We start from the raw sequence: 14011 nt of genomic DNA, 5'->3' as shown, positions 1-14011 counted from the left end.
CAAGTCTAAGGAAGATCAAGCTAAAGTCACACTTACCTGGCTTTCTAGAAACATCTGGCCTGTTACAGAGGCAGCAATCCGATCTTGCTGCTGTTTTTGAGCTTTCAGTGAATTCTGTTCTGCTAAGAGGTTACTCTCCAGGGCATCCAGTTCCTCCTAAAACATGTTCCCAGCCATAGAAAATTACAGTCATGATCCAATTATGTTCATTTGTTATAATAAAGCATGCATTTCCTCTGGCTGAAATGACCAATAAGCCATTTCTCCTTACAGTGTTTTCCACTTGGGATTTCCAGGCAATACTGTCCCTTTCAGTGAGTGGCCTCATTACATCATATTGAAACCTAACTAAAAACCCCAGGTGTAACTTACATTTTAAAAGGGAGCTATGAGTAACAATAAGATGAATTAAAAACAGCTAGTGAATATTTATCTAGCAACTTTTAAAATCTCAAAAGCCATAGGCTTGGCTTCCTCAGCACTAAGTTAAAATGTGGTGTTACCAAATTAACATTTTGCCATTCGTTGGGTGAGTCATCAGCATCGCTGACAGCTTCTCTGTGTCCTTCCATTGCCTCAATGTCAGAGCTGTCCTGTAGGAGGCACTCTGTGTCCTGGGGGGTTCCTTCCTCCAGAGTTTCTCTTGGTTCCTCTGCATCTTTTTCAGAGAGATGTTTAGAAGCCTCTGATGACTCTGTCTGAAGTTCACCACTGCTGACCACACTCTGCACTTCAATGAAACTTCCTGTCCCAAAAAAAAAAAAAAAAAAAACCAAAACCCCACTTCATGTCACTTCATCTAAAATGAGAACATAAGAGTCGCTATGAAGTCATCAAAGCTTTCTGAACAGTCCTGAAAAATTCCAAACTCCAAAAGAAATGATTTAAACATAACCATAAACATGCAACTCACTAGTTTGCTATAATGCACCACAAATGCCTATCTACCGTTTCCAACCAAGCTTTTACAATTAGACAAATTGATCTATTAGGCTTTTGGTCACTAAAAGTAGGAACCAAATTCTCAAAGATTTGCATATTAACTTTTAAAAGCTATGTTCTGTTGACTAATGCTATTTTTAAAACTCAGAGGGAAGGCCATGGAAGCAGATAGGCTGACAGTGGGTCTTCACCTCTCCATTTTCTCCTCCAGTCCCAATTCCTTCAATCTCATCCACAATTCTGTAGCAAAACATCTGATGCTGTCTCACTTTTCTCTCTGACCCCATCCCAGATGGATCCCAAAGATCTTCAACTTTCTTTGTCTCCACTCAACCCAGTATCCCAGTCTCTAACTGGCATTCTCTATGAGCACACCAGCTGAGCAGGCCAGGAAAAACAGGTAAGCTAACTGAAAACCTTCACCACTCTGTCCTTTCCTCCACACCCAATTCCCCAGTCTCATTCCTCTCTGTGCAACAGAACACCTTCTGTAGTCTTGCTTACCCCTCTGCGCAATCTCCTGTGGATCCCACAACTTCCATCTCCTAACTCCCTCTACATAATTGTTACTTTATCCCAGCTCCAATTCCAGCAGGCACTCCTTGCTAACCCACAGACCACTCCTGCCAGAGAAGCAAGTAAACTGTCTGTAGATCTTTCCTTCTCTTACTGTTCCTTTAAACTCAAGCCCCAAGTCTCATCCTCAGTGCTATAGCAGACCCTCTGAAATGACCTCTCTTCACTGTATCCCTCATTCCAAGTAGATAAAATAAGCAGATCCTGGTTGAACACTATCTTCTTCTCTCTACTGTGAACCCCTTCAGACCCCTAGGCTAGCCTCATTCTTAGATGATATTAGCTCGTAATCTACAGAAACACAAAATACTTGGAATCCCCAGTGGCTACAACTATCAGCTCCCCCTCCCCCAAAAAATCCTACCAGTTAACACACAGCCATGACACTCCAAAAATCAGACAGGAAACAAAAAACAAAAAACAAATCACCTACCCAACCAAGACAAATCCAGAAATCAGTACTATGACATATAATCATATCAATGCCAGATTCTGGATGCCAACATAACAACACAATTAGTAGCAGCCAAGGCAAAAGAAGACCAAGTAACTTGCCTACACATCTTCTCTGCTCTCTCTCTCTGTTCCTTCAGAGCCAAAACACTAGTTGTAGCCTGCCTTCCCTCCTGCCCATATCGCCCATGGATCCCACAGACCATCCCCTCCTGGCCTCCCTCCTGCCACTCATAGTTTGTATTTCAGTCCCCAACTTAGGTGGACTCCCCCTGCTCAACCATGCCTTTCAGAAAAGCCAGTAGAGGTTCTCAGCTTTCTCTGTTACCCCAGATTCAATCCCTCAGGCTTGCCCCTTCTAGTGCTATAATAGAGAATGGGAAAAGCATCAATTTAAAAAAAAACAAAAAACAAAAAAACACCAAACTGAGGGAATTCTGGAAATGAAAGCTTTAGGAATGCAAACAGCTATAGCCTCCTTCCCTCACCAACATCCACACACATTCATCTCCTGTGGATCCCACACATCCCCTACTAAACTCACTCCCCCTACTTTTCACACTATTCCAGCCCCTAACTCAAGCAGACACAGGCATTCCCTGTGAACATACAAAGGAAGTAGGCCAGCAAAACAGGCAATACACAGCCATCACACTTTAAATACACAGAGAAAACAAAAACCAGTAACAAAACACACACCCAACAAAGACAAACCCAGAAATTAGCACCTAGACCTATTATCACCCAAACCCACCTGCTTAGATAACAGCATAGGAATACAGTCAATAAAAACAAGGACAATATGCTTCCACTAAAACCTAGCTGCTTGCTACAGCAGGCCATGAATATTCATTCCAACAGAGTTAAGCACAACTATACAAAGATTCCAACAGAGTTAAGCACAACTATACAAACTATACAGAGTTAAAACCAACTATACAAAGATTATAAAAGTCCTTAAAGAGGAAATGAATAAATACCTTTAAAAAATCCAGGAAAACACAAACAATTGGAGGAAATGAATAAATCCCTGAAAGAGAAACAGGAAAACACAAACAACTGGAGGAAATGAATAAATCCCTAAAAGAAACCCAGGAAAACACAAAACAGTATTAGGAAATTAACAATTCCCTTAAAGAAAGCCAAGAAAAACCAAACACACGACTGAAGGAAAGGAAGACAACTGTTCAAGACCTGAAAATGGAAAGGGAATGAATAAAGAAAATTCAAACTGAGATTGTTCTGGAAATAAAAAAAATTAGGAATGTAAACAAGAACTACAGAGACAAGCTCCAGAAACAAAATAAGACATGGAAAAAAGATACAATACCAAATAAATAGATAAATAAATAAATAAATAAATAAAGGATACATAAAAGCTCTTAATAGAAAATATCCAAGAAATCCGAGACACTATGAAAAGACCAAACCTGCGGTTTTTACCTGTGCCCTGGAGCAGAGTCTGTGTTCCTATCCACCCCCAACCCACCCATACACAGAGACAGCTTGACCTCCAGGCGTTCTGTAACACAGGATCAGAGGTTAGGCCCGAACCACCACCCCAACATGAGGCCTAACTCAGACACCCCAGGGCCCAGTGGACACAGGAACTCTCGCCCAGCTGGAGACACACATTCCTCCCAGTTCATGCCAGCACCCAGAGTGGACCTTGTGTTGTGATCCAGCCCTGACCCTAAGAAGCTCTGACACAGCAAAGCTCACAGAACAGGCTCTCCAGAACCCCTGCCATACCTAGAAACAATCTGACCCAAGGAGGATCAACAGAACCAGGCTCACAGGAGGAACAGGCTCTCCAGTCAGAGACAAAAAGGCCAGTTAACAGGAGAGATAACCAGATGGTTAAGAGGCAACCAAAAAAACATAAGCAACAGAAACCAATGCTACTTGGCAACATCAAAACCCAGTTCTCCCACTAGAGCAGCACTGGATACACCAACACACCTGAAAAGCAAGTGGGAGAACTTGAAAAGGAAGGGGGCAGGGGGAGCAGATAGGGGGTTTATGGAGGAGAAACTGGGAAGGGCAATAATATTTGAAATGTCAATAAATAAAATAACCAATAAAAAATAGACAAAGCTATGTGACACGGGGGGGGGGCTCATATACTCACAAACCTGCCAACACCTCTGTGTTGTAGTTATTTCAAGGGTAGTTTTGTTTTATTTACGCAAATGAGAATCATTTCATCTTCCTTTTAAAGTGTTGCCTTGAATATTGTTTTCATGGCATAAGTGTCTTAGTGTCCTATCATATGGGGAATTATTTATCATACTATATTCCAGTCCTTTCCAGAAGGATGACGACATACTTACTTATTTTCCTGTAACATGCATGTACTATGTTTTATTACCTGTCTAAAAAAATGTTCATTAAAATATTTGAACCATAAGAAGAAAGAAAAAAAGAAAGAAAGAAAGAAAGAAAGAAAGAAAGAAAGAAAGAGAGAAAGAAAAGGCCAAATCTATGTATAACAGGAAAAGAAGAGAAATCCTGGCTCAAAGGCCCAGAAAATTGTTTCAACAAAATAATAGAAGAAAAATTTCCTAACCTAAAGAAGGAAATGCCTATAAAAGTAGAAAAAGCATACAAAACACCCAATAGACCGGAACAAAAAATTAAGTCCCCCTGCCACATAATAAGCAAAGTACTCAACATACACATCAAAGAAAAAATATTAAAAGATATATGGAAAAGACCAAGTAACAGATCAAGATAGACCTATTAGAATTACCTAACTTCTTACTGGAGACTCTAAAACCTAGGAGAGCCTGAACATTATGTGCTACAGATGCTAAGAGACCATATATGACAGCTCAGATAGCTTAGACAACTCATACCCTGAAAAACTTTCAATCGCCATAGATGGTGCAAATAAAATATTTCATAATAAAGTCAAATTTAAACAATATCCAGCCTTAATGGGAGTACTAGAAGGAAAACTTCAACTTAAGGAGGTTAAGTTTTCAACCTCAAATGTTGTTTTCAACTTGGATGTTGAAACCTTCTGCTCTACACCTCATGGAACTCTCTCCAAAATTAACCATGTAGTTGGACACTAAGCAAGTATCAGTAAAAACAAGAAAATAGAAGTAACTCCCTTCATCCAATCAGACTACCATATATTAAAAGAGGATGTTAACAAAAGAAACAACACAAAGCTTACAAACTCATAGAAACAGAACAACTCTCTACCAAATGAAAAATGGGTCAAGACACCAATAAAGATAAAAATTAAAGATTTTCTAGGATTCATTGAAAATGAATAAATACCATACCCATATTTATGGGACACAATGAAAGCAGTGCTAAGAGGAAAATTCATAGTACTAAGTGCCTACATTAAAAAAAAAAGATCTAAAACAAAAAGAAGAAATCATACCCATAAGGAGTAGATGGCAAAAATAAATAAAAATAAGTAAGTAAATAAATAAATAAATAAAACTGAAATCAGTAAAACAAAAAAAGAGAATAATACAAAGAATCAATGATCAAAGAATAAGAGTTGATTCTTTGAGAAAATCAACAAGATAGACAAACCTTTACCCAAACTAACTAAAAGGCAGGGAAAGAATATCCAAAATAACAAGATCAGAAATGAAGATGGGTACATGTAGAATTTAATATTTAAAATCTCAAGCCTGGAGCTGCTACCCTGCCTTTGGTTATTGAGTTCCTGGATGACAGAGGCACTCATAATCTTTATATGTACAATAAGCCTTAATCAGCACAATAGCTTGGCCGCTGTCTACCATCCGTGCTGTTAGAATCTACTTTCCTATTGATAACCCCAAATTACTACTTACTATGTTTAATCTGGGCTGTTCTTAACTCCAATTAGTCAGCCCACACGGTTCAGCTTTCAAAGAGGAGTTAACACCAATCATCCTCAAAATAGACACAGAAGAAACACTGCCCAATTCATTTTATGAGGCCATAGTTACCATGATACCCAAACCACATAAAGACTCAAAAATGAATTACAGACCAATTTTCCTTATGAACATAGATACAAAAATACTAAACAAAATACTCTAACAACTGAATTCAAGAACATATCATAAAAATTGTCCACCACCATCAGGTATGTGTCATTCCAGCAATGTAGGAATGGTTCGAAGCATAAAAATCAGTAAATGTAATTATAAATAAACTGAAAGGGAAAAAAATGATCATCTCATTAGATGCAGAAAAAAGCCTTTGACAAAATTCAACACCCATTAATGATAAAAGTCCTGAGTGATAAGGGATACATAAAAAAGGCAGTTTACAGCAAGCCAATAGCCAACATCAAATGGAGAAAAAAATCAAAGTAATTTCACTAAAATCACCAACAAGACAAGAATATCCTCTCTCTCCATATGTTTCTTCTCTTCAGCAGAGAGGACTACCAAGGACTGCTAACCTGAGTTTTAGTAGAAAGTCAGAACATAAGAGAGGCTGGAGACAAGGAGGAACTAAAAAGATGAGAAACTCGAGAATAAACACCTAGGATGTTAAGACAGCATAAAGATGGATGGGTACAGAAATAAATGCAGCTGTGAATGTGCATATGTACATGGTGTGGGTGGGGGAGAGAAGGAGGGAGGGAGAGGATGAGGGAGAGAGGGAAGGAGGGAATAAAGGAGGGAGGGGGAAAAAGAGAGAGAAAGAGAGAAAGAGAGAGAACGAGCACAAGAAGGAGCATGTTTGTTTCATGGTTGCTAATGAGGGAAACAGAAAGTTCACCCAGAAGCCAGTGCCTGACTTGTAATCTCCACTAAGAGTCAGGGCTCCGTGATGAAATCCAGGGCTACAGCAAAAGTCAATATAAGAAAAGCCTGAACACCCTGCTTATAAGTACAGAAATCATCAAAGACACTTAGGAACTGGCAAAAGCCACAAGAGCTTGCTTGAAGGACAACTCACCCCCAGCCAAAGCATGGACACTTTGAGCAAGTAAGTTATAGTGTTAAACTGTAACTGAATACAGCAATCCATGACAATAACAACAACAAATGGGAGAAGGGTCTTCCCTACAGTAGGATACAACTAATCAATGCCTAAGGAAGGGTGAGGTTGGCCAACACCACCTGGCAACCATCACAGTAGCTCTCTACTCAGAGACCAACCAAGGATGCTGAAACAAGTCACTGGAAGTTCTCTTGAGTGCAGCATATTCTCCCAGGCCCAAAATTCCTTTCCATGAAACACTGAGAAAGGGAAAAGGCACAAACGTGAAAATCAAGCCAGGCATGGTAGTTCAGACCTATAATCCTGGCACTCAGCTGGTAGAGGCCGAAGGGTCAGGAGTCCAAGACAAGTCTCAGCTGCATAGCAAGTATGAGGCCAGCCAAGGTTACATGAGTCTCAAATAAATAGCCCAGATAGATAGATAGATAGATGATAATAGATAGATAGATAGATAGATAGATAGATAGATAGATACATAGATAGATAGATAGAAAACTCTGACCAATCACAGTACATAAATTATATATAAACATATGCATACAGTTATCTTCATTACTTAAAGTATGGTCTATAAAGTCATTTCAAATACTAAATTAGCAAATACATGTTTCATATACAAATATATAAATATATGTACAAATGTGTTTATGTGTGTACGTTTATGTGTGTATACTTATGTGTATACACTCTTTCATTATGGAATGAGGTTCAGAATGTTATGTGACTTGCCTGAGAGTACCACAGCAGGGCAGCAGAATGGGGATGTTCCACATCTGGAGACTCCTGCTCAAGACTCCACTATCCTACCAATGGTCTTTTGGCAGTCTCTATGAGTATACTGAAACCAGTAGAGAAACTAGACAAATGCCCATAAAGAAAACAAAGCTCCTTTGATTCTGGAGCCAAATGTTAGCGAGTAGGAGACTGCACAAACAAATAAACTATAAAGAATGAGTATCACTGGCATGTGTGTACACAAACAGAGAGGAGAGAGATACAGGGAGAAAATGAATAGGGGAGACAGAGACAAAGATATGAAGAGGAAGATGTGAGAGAGAGAAAGAGGCAAAGGGAGTGGGGAGGCAGGGGGGGGGAGAGAGAGAGAGAGAGACAGAGAGAGACAGAGAGAGACAGAGAGAGACAGAGAGAGAGACACAGAGAGAGAGAGACAGAATATAAAACAAACAGGGCAAAATACTGACCTGTAAGTTAGGTATGAATCAGTTAGTATTCTTTTTAATTTTTATAATTATGTCATAGCAAAAAGTTAACAAAAGCTAAAGGAAAGTCAGCTTTCTTTTCTCCAAGCATGGTACTCCCTTCCTTTAAGAATACCAAGGACAAGCCGGGCGTTGGTGGCGCACGCCTTTAATCCCAGCACTTGGGAGGCAGAGGCAGGCGGATTTCTGAGTTCGAGGCCAGCCTGGTCTACAGAGTGAGTTCCAGGACAGCCAGGGCTATACAGAGAAACCCTGTCTCGAAAAACACCAAAAAAAAAAAAAAAAAAAAAAAAAGAATACCAAGGACAGAGGCTGACAATATGGCTCAGCACATAAAAATGTTTGCTGCTCTTGCAGAGGCCCTGTGTTTGGTCACAGTGCCCACAGCACAATTCACAATCATGTGTTAATACCAGTTCCAGAAGATCTGATGCCCTCTTCTGGCCTCCATGGGCACTACATACATATGTGCACAGATACACATGCACATGAAATATCCATACATGTAAAATAAAATAAAATCTTAAAATCCAAAGGATAGCCCAGCAAAGCAGGGCACTCCCATCCTGGATGTGAGTCCCTAGAAAGCTCATTTATCCTTTCTTCCTGGTTACTTGACTGTAAAGCACAACAGGGCTACACTTTAGAGTCCCCCAGTCCTTATAGACATGAAGTTCTCATCCCATCCCCTTAAAGGAACACCTACCATCAGACTCGCTTTCTTCAGACTCCGATTCCATTGATCCTGTGAGCTTTGGGGCTGAAATCAGCTCCGTGGCAGCAGCCTCAGGCATCTCCCATAGCTGGATGGTTTTTTGGAAATCTCCATGTTTTTCAGCATTAGAAGACAACACATTTTCTAAGTTACCCATTGCCTCTGAAGGGACATGAACTGTACTACATGCTTTGGAAGCAGGATTTTGTCCACCTTCTGTTTCATCTTCACTTGAAAGACGAGAGGAATTACTCTTGCTCTCGGGTGGGTAGAGTCTACTTTGTAACTTAGGCTCTTCAGGGTGTATTTCTACCCTCTGATCAGAATGTGTTCTTATCGGACGTGCCAGGATCAGTTCCACTTCACTGAGGACCCCAGCGGCATAAGTGCATGGAAGGGCAGTTGGCCTACCCTCGCCCTCACCTCCACTACTTATCTGAGATGCTTCATCCACCACATGAACAAGAGACATTGCTTCTTTTGGAGTATCATATTGACAACAAGCAATACTAAATGCATGAGCTGAGGCTGTCTGTTCTTTTTCAGTGCTGGCACCAGTTACACACTCCTCTACTTCAGTCACACTGGGTAAAAGAGGTGCTGTGTCAAATGGCATGCCTCCACCTCTTTCTTCCATTTCATCAACATGCTCCCGGTCCAAACCTTTTCCAAGAAGCACTTTCATTGCTAGATTACCACTGGTGGCACACACTTTCTCATCTTTATCATCATCCAGAGCTTTCTGAATAGCTGCACTGGTCTGTGGTGACATGGTGCCTGCATCTGCAGTGGCCCATGAGGTCCTCTCCTTAGACTGCCTTCCCTCTCCACTCTCCAGCTCCTCTTCTGAGCTACTTCCCAGCATGGCTGCCTGAATAGCCAGTAAAGTTCTTGGAGAAGGAGGTGTGGCCTCTGGCTCATTTTTTGGCTTCACTTTCTCATGAGGCGATGACTTCAGGTTGAAAGACATACTGTGTACTTTGCTGTAAGAAGGAGGAGATTCTGAATCCACATCCATGACTTTCTTACCTTGAATACCTGAGAAAAAGCACAACATTTCTCACTATGAAATTCACAGTATGACAGCATATTTCTGGGAAAATGAACAAGAGAATCCTGGACTGTCGTGACCCATTCTGCCCTACAATTGGGGGCCACTAAGTCCCAGGCCATTCTGGTCAGTCAACTGGGTCTAGCAAAAGAAAGAGTGGGGATGGCACAGCAAGAGACAAGAAGAATGGAGACAAGACAGGGAGTCTGGTCAAGTCCCCTTTATTGAAAGGAAACCCTGGGTGTATATAAGCAGGGGAATGCAGCTGAAGACACTTTACCACCTGTGCCTTGCACTGGGGGCATTAAACAACAAGATATGTGAGAAAAACAAGATGTTTATCAGAGTGTACTCAGCTGTTGTGGGCTATTGAAAAGAAGTCTCTTGTCAGGGTATATGGCTTGAGATGGCTGCAAAGATGGTAGCCGCTTTCTGCTAGGAGTCGGCTCCCAACACTGGACGTAAATAGAGTGATACATTTTTATTAAAATCCACTCACTAATTCTAAAGTGGTTGGCTCTGTAGTAACTAATCCATTAGTGGCTAAGTACAACCGTTATTACCTAAGCAAGATTCCATGGGCTTTAACATGGCAGTCTTTTCATAGAACTTAGAGCCACAAAGTACCTTAGGTTTTATTTTTTAAGTTGAAATTTTATTTTACCACACTACATAGACAAAAATGAGACAAAATATTTTTAAATATTTGATAAAACATAATTCCAACTTCCTGTCTGGGCCTGAGCACTGAGCAGATCCCAGGCGGCAGCTCTCCACCCAATCTCACAAAACCCAGAAGAAGCAGGCCTCCCAGGAGCTCTAACCTGGGCAGTATCTTAGGTAAGGAGACAGCAACGCCTGCCCCAAACACAGAGTAACTGGAACACACTGGGACCCAGGAATTCACTCCTGGCCCAGAGCACTGGTTCCTTCCAGTCTGCACCTGAGGACTGAACAGATCTTGGGCCCCAGCTCTAATCCCAGTAGTAACACCCACCCACACAGTTCTGAAACAACCAAGATAATAGGAAAGACAGGCTCCAGTCAGAGACAGGGCAGGTAGCACTAAGGTGATCCAGATGGCAAAAGGCAAGTGCAAGAACATAAGCATCAGCAACCCCGGGTACCTGGCATCATTAGAACCTAGTTCCCCCACACTAGAAAGTCCTGAATTCCCCATATCACCAGGAAAGCAGGATTCAGATTTAAAATCACTTCTAATGATGATGATAAAGGACTTTAAGAAAGACATAAATAACACTCACAAAGAATTTGAGGACAACACAGGTAAACAGGTAGAACCCCTTAAAGAGGAAACACAAAATACTTTAAAGAATTACAAGAGAACACAATCAAACAGGTGAAGGAATTCAACAAAACCATCCCGGACATAAAAATGGAAGCAGAAACAATAAAGAAATCACAAAGGGAGACTACGCTGGAGATAGAAAACCTAGGAAAAAATCAGGTGTCATAGATGCAAGCATCACCAACAGAGTACAAGAGATTGAAGAGAAAATCTCAGGTGCAGAAGATACCATAGAAAATATTGACACAACTGTCAAAGAAAACGCAAAATGCAAAAAGATCTTAACACAAAACATCCAGGAGATCCAGGACACAATGAGAAGACCAAACCTAAGGATAATAGGTATAGATGAGAGTGAAGATTCCCAACTTAAAGGGCCAATAAATATCTTCAACAAAATTATAGAAGAAAACTTCCCTAACCTAAAGAACGAGATGCCCATAAACATACAAGAAGCCTACAGAACGCCAAATAGACTACACTAGAAAAGAAATACCTCCCATCACATAATAATCAAAACACCAAATGCACAAAACAAAAAAAGAATATTAAATGCAATAAGGGGAAAAGGCCAAGTAATATATAAAGGCAGACCTCTCAGAATTACACCAGACTTTTCACCAGATACTATAAAAGCAAGAAGATCCTGGACAGATGTCATACAGACCCTAAGAGACTACAAATGCCAGCCCAGGATACTATACCCAACAAAACTCTCAATTACCATAGATGGAGAAACCAAGATATTCCATGACAAATCCAAATTTACACAATATCTTTCCACAAATCCAGCATTACAAAGGATAATAGCAGAAAAGCCCCAATACAAGGAGGGAAATTAGAACCTAGAAAGAACAAGAAAGTAACCCTCTTCCAACAAATCCAAAAGAAGATAGCCACAAAAAAATAATTGTACCTCTAATAACAAAAATAACAGGAAGCAACAATCACTGTACCTTAATATCTCTTAACATCAATGGACTCAATTCCCCAATAAAAAGACATAGGATAACAGACTGGATATGTAAACAGGACCCAGCATTTTGCTGCATACAGGAAACCCACCTCAGTGACAAACACAGACACGACCTTGGAATAAAAGCCTGGAAAACAATTTTTCAAGCAAATGGTCCTAAGAAACAAGCTGAAGTAGCCATTCTAAAACCTCCAGCCTGAGAACACAAAGGGAGGGACTCATGACTCCACCTGTATAGGTAGTTGAGGGTGGCCTTGTCAGGCATCAGTGGAAGTGGAGGGCCTTGGTACCTGAAAGTTTGGATTCCCTAGTGTTGGAGAATTTGAGAGCAGGGAGGTGGGAGTGGGAGGATGGTGGGAGCACACCCTCATAGAAACTCCCAGAGTTATATGGATTAGACATGACAGAGGCAGGCCACCAGGAGACTAGATTCCAGAATTCAAACAAAAGATTATCTTGATACTAAAATTTGTTTTGAGAATTGTATATTGCAGAATACACAGCCTTGGTGTATCTACTCATCAAGCAAGCTGAGCAGACCTGCTCAAACCTCTGATGTCCTGGAATTTCAGCTGGATGCAGTGAAGACACAGAGGCTTATCAATTTACTACCCTCCTGGCCCCCACCCCCCGAGCCAGCCTCTCTTCTAATATCGCAATGCCCATAGTCAGCTTGAAGAAGTTAATGAAGAGCCGGCACCCCTATTCCCTGGGCTTGGGGACTGAGGTGGTTAATATTGGGCTGTCTTGCTGGGAAAAGTAGTGGTTTTGTTGGAACAGGGAGGAATACCTAGGATTTATTGCACAGCCATAACTTATTGGTAGAAATCCGTTTAATTGTTATTAAGCTGAAGTTATAATCTCTTAAATGGTACAAAATTTACTTTGATTTCAAATTTAAGGTTTCACTGGTACGAGTTTCTTATTAATATAAAAGTGAGATTAATATTGTAACACTCATAGGCATTGTGTCTATATAACACATTTAGGAATACAAGGCTTAGACCAAGTCTTTCTTTAACTTTTTTAACTGATTTGAGATGGTTAGCATGTGAATTAAGGGCCTATAGCAAATTCATGGCTCTGAGTTTATTGTGAGGGTGTTTTCTATATTTTATTTAGAAATAGCTGAGAGGAGTTAACAGACAGCAGTCCAATTGCCTTATGTGGATAGTTGGTTTTCAAAACGTTGAAGTCCACAGAATTTTCATTACAAACATTTCTGTATTAATGTTCATTTTGATTAGAGACCTGTCTGCTCCTGACAGCTTCCCTGTCTTGGATTCTAAGAAGAAATTGAGCATCTTTGGAGTTACTCCAGTTGTGGTGAGACAGCCACTAGGCAAGAATTGCCTCTTTTCATCTACAGACAAATTATTGTCCAGAAAAGGACACACTTGCGGAATAGTTGACTGATTATATCTGATAAGACAGAGTAATCAGCTCTTAATAATTCTGCATCACTAGGTCTGTCAGATGATCCTGGGCCAGAAGGCTGAAGATCGGATGCTCCAATGTTTTGTAGTATAGGGACAGTCCAGGTGCTCAGCGGTCTCTATAAATTGGCTAAGGTTTAGAAGCTATGCTTTGTGCTTCCCATAATTTCAGTTAATTCAGTCATTCTGGATTTCTGACTGGTTTGAAGACTTATAGTCTCATAGCCAACCCCAGCTATTTACTTTGAGAGAAAAGATTTGAGAGGATGGTTTTCAGCTGACATTCAGTCTAAAGCCAAGAAAAAACTCAGGTTCAGAACTAAGTCTTTTAGTTAGGAGAGATGACAGAGGTTCTGTTTAGT

At 40.5% G+C, this 14011-nt stretch overlaps 1 protein-coding gene across 1 annotated transcript in view; it reads right to left on the bottom strand.

The window, feature by feature from the left end:
- Ercc5 (ERCC excision repair 5, endonuclease) overlaps positions 1-14011 on the bottom strand; it is a 46159-nt gene that overhangs the window by 10503 nt on the left and 21645 nt on the right. The window contains 3 exon segments of the mRNA XM_028765580.1: positions 37-156; positions 504-745; positions 8869-9915. Of these exon segments, the coding sequence (XP_028621413.1) occupies positions 37-156; positions 504-745; positions 8869-9915 (1409 nt within the window).

The sequence above is a fragment of the Grammomys surdaster genome, unplaced genomic scaffold, assembly GCF_004785775.1.
Source record: "Grammomys surdaster isolate TR1022 unplaced genomic scaffold, NIH_TR_1.0 165, whole genome shotgun sequence".
In the NCBI taxonomy this organism is placed as follows: domain Eukaryota; kingdom Metazoa; phylum Chordata; class Mammalia; order Rodentia; family Muridae; genus Grammomys; species Grammomys surdaster.
The sequence above is the reverse complement of the archived record's forward strand: the minus strand, read 5'-3'. Positions and strand labels throughout refer to the sequence as shown.